General features: G+C 52.5%; 1 protein-coding gene across 1 annotated transcript; it reads right to left on the reverse strand.

The window, feature by feature from the left end:
• Positions 1 to 828: 828 nt before the first annotated feature.
• On the reverse strand, positions 829 to 10065 carry LOC124229467 (pregnancy-associated glycoprotein). Its single transcript, XM_046644677.1, has 9 exons — positions 10013 to 10065; positions 8726 to 8885; positions 7748 to 7865; positions 7539 to 7657; positions 6244 to 6443; positions 3853 to 3969; positions 2344 to 2488; positions 2154 to 2252; positions 829 to 984 (listed from the first exon to the last, which is right to left on the reverse strand). The coding sequence occupies exons 1-9, from the start codon at positions 10063 to 10065 to the stop codon at positions 829 to 831; spliced, it is 1167 nt and encodes a 388-aa protein (XP_046500633.1).
• Between the last annotated feature and the right edge of the window lie 2314 nt (positions 10066 to 12379).

Raw genomic sequence — 12379 nt, forward strand, 5'->3', positions numbered from 1 at the left:
TTTTTTACTATTCCTCTGAATGAGGAGGTTGTGGATGTTGGTGGGGTAGTCACAAACTCTCCCATCTGCCTAGAACATCCCTCTCGGGTGTCCTTTCAGGGACTGCTCCTCCCCAGTTCCAGTCACATCGTTCTGGAGAAAACTGTCAGTCATGTTGACATCACAGAGAAGGCCACCTGACCAAGGAGAGCCAATCAGAGTACCCTATACCCTGGTCACGATGATTGGTCCAGGCCTGGACACATGACCTGAGGTGGCCCAATCAGGGTCCTCCCTGGTACCCTGAGATTTTCTGAGCCTCTTTCCTTTCCCTTTAGGTGCCTTAAGAATGTAAAGCCCTGGGGCAGGAAGCAGGAAAGTCCTTCTCCATGTGTGGAAGCCTGAGAGAAAAAAGCTGTCAGGCAAAGAGAATCAGAGATGAGAGGTGGGAAAGAGAGAGGGAGAGAAAGAAAGCTGATGGGTTTTGATTTCTTGGGTCCGGTCACGGAGATCTTTGGACCTGCTCTGGCTCCTGCATCCTGGATACCCAGTATCCTTTTGATAAGTCTCCCTTTTGGTTTAAGCCAGTTGAAGTTGGGCTCCTCTCACGTGTGGTCCAGACTCCATTCTAGAGTTCTGCCTGATTCTGAGGCACCTCCCAGACGCAAAGAGAGGCATGCACTCGTATTAGCACCATTGGAAATAAGATCTTTATACTCTACCAAGAATAGGGCTCTGCAGGCCACCAAAGACAGTTGGGGCCAGCACCTCCGGGTGGGAATGCCCCAAATGTGTGTGGGGGGTGTGTGTTTGGGGCGGCCTGGTTACTTCCTGGGGTGGCCTCTGCATTTATACCGCGGTAGCCAGTCCAATCCTATCGTTTTCCCGATCGAAAACGGTGAAATACAGCCTCAGGAAGACATCGCCCAGGATCCACTCCTCCAAGTTGTTCAAGATGTCCTCGTTGCCTTCAAAGCTGCTGAAGCAGATGCCCAAAGCAGCATCCTGGAGAAGATAGAAACACACATAGTCGGCCTGAGCCCTCATCCGCCAACCCCTTCACTGTCCAGGGCCGCCAGCTTCTCAGCTTTATTTACCTTGATTTCATCTGAGCCAAGTGGCTCTTTCCACAGCTGCAGAATGGGGTGCCCACCTAGGCACCAGAACCACCCGCAATTCCCCTCACACTGCTGCGGTTGGGTTGTTCCCTCTGCGGAAAATGCCTTTCTTTCACCCTTCCCCTCACTCTTTCTTTAAGAGTGAGCTCAGCCCTGCCCGGCCGCCTCCTGGACCCACACTCACCCTCCTCGGCCACTCCAGGCTCACTTGGGTGGTTTTCCTGCTGCTCCCCGTGTCTGCAGCCCTCATTACGCCGGATCTGCCCCAGGCACCCCTTTGGGGTTCCCTGCGGTTCCAATTACATGGACCCCCGTGCAGACCTTCCTCCACCCGGGCAGACCTCCTTGAGGCTGGGGGCTTAGAATTATTTAAATTCCCTCTCTTCCTCAAAGGCTTCTTTAAACCCATTCCGCTTCCTCTGAACTCTCATGGGGAGCTGACATTTATACCAGGTGCTCTGTGGTCCCTGAGCATCCTTTATTCATGTCGGCATCTAACCATCCCACGAAGGGGGGCGGCGGCTGGTGCCCCATTTCACAAAGGGGCAACTGGGGCTTAGCAAGAGGAAGTTGCCGCCTAGGACTAGGGTAACCACATAATTTATCATCCAAACCAGGACACTTTTGAGATGGGAAAGGAGCACTGTTAATTATGGTGTAATAACACACTGGGACTGTCCCCAGCCAAGCCCTCCTGTCACTGTTCCTTTGGCCTATTTCAGAGATTGCTGTAGCTGACTTTCCATGTTCATCCCAGCACCCTGGTCTAACTGAAGCTCCTTGAGAGCAGAGGCCCGCGGTGTTCCCCTCTCCTTGTATCTAGCACCATGCCGGCATGGGGTGGTGGCTCCATATTTATTTGAGGATGCTTGTCCCACACTGCCTTTTGCTATCCAGAAGTTCGTTTTGTGGGAGGCCCCCGCCCAGCCAGGAGGGGGCGACAGCATCTGCAATGGCGCAGCTTGGCCCCCTGGAGGCCTCTTCCTCCCAGCTGCAGCCCGGCAGTTACCGAAAGTCTCAGATTCGAGGAGCAGCCCCCCCGGGTTGGCCCCTCACCTTCTGGATGTAGGCATTGGCCGGCACTGGGTAGCCGATGCCATCGATGGTGAAGAGGATGTCGGGCAGGGTGTTGACGGCGTCACAGTCGATGAAGTACTGTCAGAGAAGGAGGGAGAGAGAAGGTCGGCCCAGCGAGTCTACCTGAGTGTGGAAGGCCCCAGAGTGACCCTATGGCATGACCCTTCACCTCGCCACTGGTGGAGCGCCTGGCCTGGATGATCTCCTGGATGTTGAGGACAGCGTCTTGTGGGCCAAGCAGCAATGAGGTCCCGGTATCCACAATGGCCTGGCAGCCACCATCACAAGCAATAACCTTCCCATTTATGGAGATGCTGAGAGACAGGGGAACAAAGCAGGCACAAGGGTCACTTCCCTGCCACTGCCCCCTCCCTGACTGTCTCCAGAACAGCCCCCTCTGTTTCCCTTTGCTTTGGTCACACTGACTTTCTCTGACTTCCTCCCAGTTCTTGAATGCACCAAGCTCTTTCATGCCTCAGGGCCTTTGCACATGCTGGTGGCCCTTCCTAGAACTGCTCCCACCCCTTTTGTCTGGGTAATTTCTCTTCATCCTCCAGGTTCCAGCTTCATTGTCACCTTTTCAGGGACGTCTGCCCCCCAGACTAGATTAGGCTCCCCTCTTGGTGGCTCTTGGTATATCCTTCCTCACTTCTAGAATGTATCTAAGTGGTAATTCATTATTTGTGTGACTTGTTGTTTCATGTACATCTGCCCTATGAGATGGTGAGGTCTGTAACAACTTGTATCCTCAGTGCCTCCCTTAAGTGCCCAGCACGCAGCGGACGCCCAACATATGTTTGTTGAATGAATGAATGAACAAACGAATGAATGAGGGACAACAGGAGACATGTATGGTGTCTGACCAATGATGGGGGCCACATGCTGAAGATGCAGGCTCTCCTGGGCAGCAGATGCTCAGAGTGGCAGGAAGGGAGCTGCAGGCTGCTCCAGAAGAGGCTGCCTCCCCTGCAGACTCCAGCTCAGATGCTGAGGCCCCTGGCCAGGCAAAAGCTGAGCTAGCCCAGCGGCCAGGACGCAGGCCTCCAAAGGACATTTTAAGCTTTTGTCTGATGGCATCACACAGAATCCCATCAATTATTGCCCCTTGTTCTCAGGCCACTCTGGGATTCCCAGCTTCCTGATTCTGTCACAGCCGCTGCCCACCGTGTGGCTGGGATGGGGGCGGGGCGGGGGCTGGCATCCCTTTGTATGATTTGCTTCCGGGTCTCCAGGATGAAGCCAACCTCTCCCCATGGCTGGGGAGCTTCTCCCTAGAGTGACCAGCCTACCTGGCTTGCCCAGGACTTCGCCTGTTTTCAAATTGGTGGGCCTGTATACTGGGAACCCCTGGCCCCAGGTGACCTGGGCTGGTCGACCCCTTATCATGACCCCATTCAGATCGGTGGAATTCTCCCTGATCCCCTTCTCACCGCAGCCGCCCCACGTGCATGAGACTCGTCCTGGAGACAGCTCAGGTCCCCAGGCCTGTGGGGCCCCCTTCTCAGGCCTGATCACTCTTCTCTGGTCAGGACGCTGGTCAGGAGGCCTGGGGTGATTACGAACCCAGGGGCTGTACCTATGAGTGTGTGCGCTTGGGTCTGTGTGCGTGTCTGTGCGTGCATGCTTGCGGGGGGGCTGGGGGCATCTCTTGGGACGGTCCCCAGAGGGAGGGGCTTACCTGTCCATCGATATTTGCCAGTAGAGGGGTTTGGACACGGGCACCCAGTGCAGCTCTCCGGTGTAGTAGGAGGGGTCCACGCCACCAAACATCACCACACTGCCCTTCTTTCCCTTGCTGAGGGGGAGGGGGAGGAAGGCATCATGGTGAGGGTAGAATAGCGGGGGGCTTTTCGCAAGCTCAGCCGCGTGCCAGGCCCTATCTTAAGGGCCGTGCATACTCTCTCCTGCATACATCACACAGCCCCGTGGAGTAGGCACTGCTATCATCTCCACTTTACAGATGGGGAAACTGAGGCACGGGGGGGGTTGAGTACCTGCCCAGGGTGGGTCACATGGCTAAGGGAGGGTGAAGCCGAAGTTCCAACTTGGACATTCTGGCTGGCCTCCCACTACCTGCTGTCCTGAAGAGGGCCGGGTGCCCCCAGCAATCAGAGCTCTCGGGGATGCAGTTGGAGGATGCTGTGACGGTGGGCTCTGGCCGCCACCTTGTCTGGCCTGTCATTTTTCAGAACAGCTGAGGCCGCAGGGGTGCTAAGGGCCATGTGTTCAGGCTCCCACAGGGTCGGCTTCACGGCCTGCACCTGTGCTGTCCACAGGGCCCCACACCTCTGCTGTTCCTGTCTTGAAATTCCTAATCCTTTTTGAACACAGGGTCTCCCATTTTCATTTTGCACTGGCTCCTGCAGAGGATGCAGCTGACCCTGGGCTCACGGTAAGATCTCAGGGAGGGAGGAGACATCCCTGAGGACCCCTCCCCTTCCTTCTCCATCGAATCAATCGGCAAATCCTGTTGCCTTTTCCTCCGGCATATACCCTGACCCCATCCACTGCGCAGCCTCTTCCCTCCACCTTCCTGGACCAAACCGCCACCCTCTGTCTCCTAAAGAGCTGTGACAGCTTCTTCCCTGGCCTCCCTGCCTCCACTCTGTTCTGTCATTCTCCAGCCCACACCCAGGGTGAGTTTTCAAGAATGTGAATCGGATCCTTGCTCGTCCCTTGCTCTCCCCGACTTCATCCCCTCCCCCTCCCTCCCAGGGCTCCAGCCACACTGGCCTCCTTACTGGTCCTCAAGTGCTCCTTGGGGCCTTTGCCCTCGCTCTCCCCTGCCCCCCGACCCTGGAACTTTGCTTCTCAAGCCTGGCTGTCTCTCCTCGTGGACTCTCAGCTCAGAGGGGCCTTCCCCACTGTCCATCTAAAACCACATTCCCGTCACCATCCATCGCTTTCACAGAACCAGTTACTATCTGTAGTTGTCTGTTTGCCTTATTTATTTGCTTATTTCCTGTCTTCCTTTTCTCCCTCTTGTCTATCTCCTTCACGTGCACAGAGCAGCACCCGGCCCCCAGGACATGCTGAATAATATTCGTCGAATGAATCATCTCCTTTGATCGGGTACAAGTATACCGGAGAATTAGAGAGGTTAAACAGCTCGCTTCAGTTCATGCTATAGAGCCGGGATTTGAACTCACATCCCCCCAGAACCCACAGCCTCAACCGCACTCTGGGCCTCCTGCACGGATCGATGGGATCAACCTCAGCCTTTGCTGGGAAGACAACCTGTCCACAGAGGTCCCCCTCTAGTCTCTGCTTTTCCCTTCCTGACACCCTCCACCAGACCCTCCACCAGCCAGGGGACTCAGTTTTTCCTGTCAGCAGCTCCAGTGATGGGAGACCTGCTGGTGGCTTGACCACCCACCGTGGGGGGTGTCCTGTTGGCTGAGTTCGAGTTCTGCCACTAGTACCTGACCGGGCAATCTTGTGCCAAGCTCCTCTCTGAGCCTCAGTTCCCCCACCTGACAAACGAGCGACTTGGACTATAGAGGTCAGCAAGGTTTTCCTGTAAAAACCCAGATCACAGGGCTGGCCCCGTGGCCGAGTAGTTAAGTTCGCGCGCTCCGCTGCAGGCGGCCCAGTGTTTCGTTAGTTCGAATCCTGGGCGCGGACATGGCACTGCTCATCAGACCACGCTGAGGCAGCATCCCACATGCCACAACTAGAAGAACCCACAACGAAGAATACACAACTATGTACCGGGGGGGCTTTGGGGAGAAAAAGGAAAAAATAAAAAATCTTTAAAAAAAAAATCCAGATCACCATTATTTTAAGCTTTGCAGGCTGCGTGATCTTGGTTACAACTGCTCAGTGCTGCCGTTGTAAAGGAAAAGCAGCCCCAGACAAGCTGTACACGAATGAGCATGGCTGTGTTCCGATAAAACTTTGTTTACAAAAACAAGTGGCGGGCCAGATGTGGCCCCTGGCCAGAGTTGGCTGACCCCTGGACTAGACTCTCTCTCAGGAAACTTCCGGATCAAGCATTCTGTAACTTTTCATGCCACTAGAAGCATCTTACAGCTGATTTGGAGAAAGGGCTGGTCCAGCCCAGACTTACCTGCTCAAGTAGAAAGCGAAGAGCTTCTGAGAAAGGAGGCCTTGGTTCCACAGGTTGTCGAAGACAGGGGTGACCCCTTTGACACTCAGGCTAGGGTAGCTGAGGCCCAGGATGCCGTCGAAGGTCGCGAGTTCCAAGATCTTGTCAGGTTCCTCCACACTAAGGCCAAATGCTTGGTTCCTGTCGACAAGGCTTGAAATCTGTGGGAGAGGAGGGTATTCCTGTGTACAGGTGTGGGAAGGGTGGCTGCGCTGGGCCAGAGCAGAAGTGAGCCCAGAGAAGACCTGAGGCCTGGCTGCACCCTGGGCTGACCTCACACGCTTATAAGAAGCCAGAACAGGCATGTGGAGTCCATTTATCCGACCCCGGAGCTCCTCCCGCTAACATCATTTGAAGTCTGTCTAATAGGTCTCATCCGTTTTGTACAGAAACTGAGACTCAGAAGGGGACCAAATGGTTCCCACTTGAGGACAAAATGAGGAAAGAGCAGGACAGTCTTCATTTTGACATCACTAGGATCTGGTGACAGAAATGGAGTGAATTCATCGCAATTCCTTGTGGATCCTGCATCCACCAGAGAGACAGAAGCTCTTTATACCATGTCGCTGCCAGGCTTCTTGTAAAAATTCTGCCCAGGAAACATACTCCTGGATGTGTGTGTGTGTGTGTGTTTGGACGCGGATGCTTTTGGGGAGGCAGTCCATGGTTTTTAGCAGAGTCTCAAAGGCCCCCTCAAAAGTAGGAACCCATTTATCAGGGCCCTCTCGCATCTCTGGCCCCTTGCTGTCCCTGCCTGGGTGCCGGGAGCCCTCGGCTGCCCCCAGAGTCCCCAGGTCGGTTCTGCTCTCGCCCGGCAAATACCCCACACTTGGATGAGTCCTGACTCGCACCTACGAGGTGTGTGACCTTGGCAAGGCCCTCGCTCCCTCTGTTCCTCAGTTCCCTCACCTGTATAATGGGCATAATGATGGTCCCTGAGGTTGTAGCAGGATCACAAGTTACAATGAAAGTGCCAGCACAGTCTGAGAATACAAAAGATGGGTAGTTTTTCTCCACCTCTCCTTGATCCCAGCAAAACCAACCTCAAGCTAAGGAGCTGCAAATCCACGCCCCGAGGCCCCTCCCCAGGATGACCCACTCTCTGGGTTAGTCATTCTGGGGGTTAATGTGTCAGCAGGGGCACAGCTGGAGCACTTTGGGAAAGACAGGTTCTCCGGGCCGACCCTTCATCTGGTCGTGTAAGCAGCCATCGCTCCCAGGGCCAGCCCTGCCTCAGCCTCTGGTTTCCACGTTACCTTAATGGTGTCATAGCCGACAAATCCTGACATCTTCCCAGTGCCGTAGATGAGTTTGATGGGCTGGCCCGAGGCCACGAACGTGGAGGACCGCAGAGGGTTGAAGGTATTGTGGTTAGCTGCGGACACAGAGGGTGAGCATCCGTCAGCCCACCAAGGACCGAGGAGTAGCTAATGGGGGCACAAGACCAGGGGTGGGGGACACTCACAACAGGCCGGGCTGGAGCAGTAGATGGAGGGCACCCACAGGTCAGCCGAGCCCGTGTCGAAGATGACCTGGAATTCCTGAGGGGGGGTTCCAACGCTGATGATGCCCATGTAGGCTATCTGCCGGGGCCAAGTGGGGTGGTCAGGGCAGGCCTGGCTGTCCCAGCCAAGCCCGATTCCTGCCTCTGCTGGGATGTCACATATCACCTAAGATGACTTCCCCTGCCCCACCTCACAGCCTCTGCTCAGCCCAGTGCCTTCATTTGCAAAGCCCTCCAGTACCCCTGGCAGCTCTCTAAATCCTTTCAGCCTTCAAGGTCCACCTTGAGAGCTTTTTCCTCCAGGCAGCCCTCCTGGGTCAGCCTGGGCCACTTTCTCTAGACTCAAAACATGGGATATCCATACTACACAGCTGGCCCTTTTATTTACTCTTTGCCTGTCTCTCCGACTGGGCTGTGCGTTCTTAAAGAGGACACGAGACCTTTTGTTATCAAGAACAACAACTGTAGGGTTAAGTTTTGAGCGGCGTGCGCCATAGGGGAGCCACAACTTTTCACTCGCATCCTTCTCGGGGCTGTGGAGGCAGAACTTCCTCCGCCTGGGGTATCAAACTCAATCTGCAGTTGGTTTTGTGGTTTGATCAGACGCGGCTCAGCCTTCAACTCGAACTCAAGGGTTCGCTGAGTTCAGAAAGGACGACTCCCTCAGACCAGGCGTGTGGGTCCCGGGTGCCCAGTGACACATCTTTGGCAAAGAAATGCATGTTGACCTGCCACCTGGTCGTTGCTGGGCCCAGACGCCACAGACCAAGAGCTGAGGGCGGGAGTGCCTTCTCATCTGAGGATGGGGTCCCTGTTCCCCAGAATTTCTGCCAGACGTCGCCCCAGCCCCAACATCCAGGCTCACACCTCCGGATGAACCAGTGCCCGGCCAGAGCACTAGGGGGTGCTGTGGAGCGCCAGCGTCCACCCAACACTTACGTCCAGGTAGTTCCTCATGGGTTCAAAAGCTACTCCTGAGTCCGCATGTTTGTGGAGAAGCTTGTGGGTCAGACGGAAGGGATACTTCTCCAGATATTCTTTCAACATATCTTTCTCCCTGAGGTTTTCTCGAAGAGACTTGATCTTCACAAGAGGGATTCTTTCACCGTGCGTTGGGAAAGGGAAACAAATAAGTGACAGCCAGCAGCGGCCCCGTGTCACAGTGTAACTGCCACACCTTGCATTATAATTGCACTCTGGAGTTTCCAAACATTTTTATGAGGGTCATCCTTTTTTTTTTTTTTTTTGGTGAGGACAATTGGCCCTGAGCTAACACCTGTGCCAATCTTCCTCTATTTTTTGTACGTGGGATGCTGCCAGAGCACAGTTTGATGAGCAGTGTATAGGTCTGTGCCCGGGATATGAACCTGCAAACCCTGGACTGCTGAAGCGGAGCGTGCAAACTTAACTATGCCACTGGGCCTGCCCCTATGAGGGTCATCTTGTTATCAGGACACAACGCAAAGACTGTGACTATAGACGTCGGTTTGAATACAGGTTCTCTCGTGTAATCTTGGGTAAGCCATATGGCCTTTCTGAGCTTTAGTTTCCCCATCTGTAAAAAGACAACATGATAATACCCCCTCACATAGCATGTTCTGAGTATTAAGTGAGATGATGGATATAATACACCTGACATACAGGAGGTCTCAACAATGACAACCCTCTATTGCTACTGTCATCTCACTGTATCTTTCTCGAAGAAGCCCTGAGAAGAGTATTAATTAATAATAAATTATGAGGGTAGAGAGACGAGAAAGGATCAAAATAGAGAAAAACAGAGACATGCACAGAGACATCCAAAGAGATGGAGAAATAAAAGAGAGACACACAGAGATGAACAAACATAGACACACACACACACACACAGACATGGAGGGAGAGCAAGGAGAAGACCTAGAAGCACATGCAGGAGAAATGCTGTACCTAGATGGGACGATGTCTACAGCTGCACAGGTTGTGCACTGAACAATTCTCGGGAGCGCCATTCACATAGCCCATGATGTGTCTTTCACCCCTGGAGTTGTGCAACCCTGCAGGCCTGTCCCAAAACCCCTGAGCTCCACAACGCATATGGCAAACTACTCATCAACAGAGACTTGAACTTTAAGACAGCTGGGGAATGATTGCATTCCCTTCTCTACCTCTGGATGGGTGGAAGAATAGGAGGGCGATGAGAAAGAGCCCAGAGAGAAAGCCGATGCCACCTGCAGTCCCCGTACTTACGTGACTAAGCACTCTGAGAGGGCCACCAGCCCTAGGACCCCAAACCACTTCATGCTTCCGTTCTTCTTTCCACGCTTCGCTATTCACAAAAGAATGAGTTCTGAGCATGCAATGGTCTGCATGAGCTGCTCGTTATATATGTTCTGACTTGTCCTAATCATCCATTCCCTTGAGGGCCACTAATGGACCGATAAGAAATACAAAGTTCCCTGATAAGATCTTTAGCCCCATCAGCGTTTATGAGGAGGAGACTTAGAAATTCTCAGAAAACAGAGATTTCTATTGTAATCTCTTTCTTGAGGCTTGGCTGAAAAAAAAAAAAAAAGAAAACAAACCAAAACCACACAGTCTAACAAAGAGTGGGGAGACTCTTGCTATCTTGGAGATAAAGCACTGCTAATAATGTGATAAAAATAAGTGCCAGGTGCCATGCTTGACATTTGTGGTCTCATGCAGTCTTCCCAGGGACCCCACGAGGTGTGCATTGCTGTCCCCGTTTGGAGAGGAGATTGCTAGGATGAAGAGCGATCAAATGACAGAGTGAAGACGTTGGGGGCAGCCCACTGACATACGAGTGGCTTTAGATAGTGGGACAGATGACATACATCGGGGGCGCTTATGATGTGGATCTGTTTCAAAGATCTAGGCTAGAGCAGGATGACAATTGCACAATTTTAATATTGGAAGAAATGTGATGCACACATCTGAAAGATATTTTATTCATCTAAGAATCATTTATTGAAGACCCACTGTGTGCTGGGTGTGGGCTAGATGCTGGAAAGTCAAAGTCAAATAAGACACGGGTGGTCCTTGTCTTCAAAGCCTTAAAGTTTAGGGCAGGGCTCACTAACTCAAGGCCCAGGAGGCAAGGGAATGAATATAAGGGCTGGACATGAGGAACTTCCGGGCACAGGGCAGCACATGCCCCACCTCAAGGGGGCAGCCTTTCTGCAGCTCCAATCAGCAGCTGCCATGCTCGAAAGTGGGCTGGTGATGCCAGATTGGCCACGTTTTCGAGAGAAGTGGGGAGTCTAGATAGTTACTTGAAATCCCTTGATTTTTAAATGTTAGCTGCTAGTTATTTTTCAAAGAACATAGTGTGAACCAAACCTCAAGTAACAGCAGGCAGGGTTCGGCCTGCAGGCTGTGCAGGTTTTTGTTTCTGTCCTAGAGGTAGGAGTAGAGAGGGGACTGAGGGCGTGTTCAATTTGTATTGATTGAATGAATAAGAGACTGAATGCATCCTAACCATGTTAATTTCCCTTCCATTTGTAAAGACAGACCACCAAGGTCAGATAAATGAACTTAAGAATAACTCTCCCTTGCTCAGCACTTGATAGAATTCCTCAACAGGATCCATACCTTGAAACATTTTGTCTGGCAAACCAAACACAGAAAGAAATAATTACTTTGAAGTGTCTTAGCAATCAAAGAATGCACCCATTGGAGCTTCTGCTCAGCCTGAGATGAACAGGGCTGCCTCATTAAACTGGTATTATTCCAGCCAAAGTAAAGAGAATGGAATTTTACAGCTCCCTCTGAAACCCCCTAAAGCCTTGGTGCTCCTGATTGAGATCTGTTCATGCCTGTCCCTTGCGGAGGACAATGGGAGGCTGCCTGGTCTCCAGGCTCGGGCGGCATGGAGTGGGAGCTCTGCGTCCTACTCCTCATTTTTGCACACTGTTAAAATTCAGTTTTGGTGGTTCAATCGCATGGAGGGGATTTGACAAAGCAGATTATACACACATGTGCCCTATAACACAGCAATTTCTTCTTCTAGGAATCTATCCTAAAGAGACACTGACAAAGATGCAAAAAGATGCCTGCACAAGCTACGCTCTGCAATGGTACTTTATTTGCAAATATTGGAAACCTACCCACAGTGGCCTTCAAGAAGGGAGCGTTAAACAAGCTAGGATGGATCCCCACAACTGGGTATAATGCCGAAGAGGAACAGAAAGAGGCAAAGATGCAAGAGATGCAAAGAGGAACGGAATGGGTGAGATCTCCAGGCTGCATTGTTTAGTTTTAAAAAAAAGAGGGGGGCTGGCCCGGTGGCGCAGTGGTTAAGTTCGCACGTTCCACTTCTCAGCGGCCCGGGGTTCGCCGGTTCGGATGCCGGGTGCGGACGTGGCACCGCTTGGCACGCCATGCTGTGGTAGGTATCCCACATATAAAAAAAGTAGAGAAAGATGGGCACGATGTTAGCTCAGGGCCAGGCTTCCTCAGCAAAAAGAGGAGGACTGGCAGTAGTTAGCTCAGGGCTAATCTTCCTCAAAGAAAAAAAAAAATACATGAACAAATTCTTTAAAAAAAAAAAAGAGGGAGTAGTGTTGATAGTTTGCTGCTTTTCCATACACCTCTGTG

Source organism: Equus quagga, chromosome 17, assembly GCF_021613505.1.
Source record: "Equus quagga isolate Etosha38 chromosome 17, UCLA_HA_Equagga_1.0, whole genome shotgun sequence".
Classification (NCBI taxonomy): Eukaryota; Metazoa; Chordata; class Mammalia; order Perissodactyla; family Equidae; genus Equus; species Equus quagga.

Bases quoted from the DNA above. Each gene is read 5' to 3' on its own strand.
- LOC124229467 (XM_046644677.1), bottom strand. From the start codon at position 10,065: ATGAAGTGGTTTGGGGTCCTAGGGCTGGTGGCCCTCTCAGAGTGCTTA. The intron at 7,866-8,725 runs GTAAGTGTTGGG...TGGCCCCGGCAG, and splicing joins CCATGAGGAACTACCTGGAC to ATAGCCTACATGGGCATCAT. The intron at 7,658-7,747 runs GTGAGTGTCCCC...CTGTGTCCGCAG, and splicing joins CTGCTCCAGCCCGGCCTGTT to CTAACCACAATACCTTCAAC.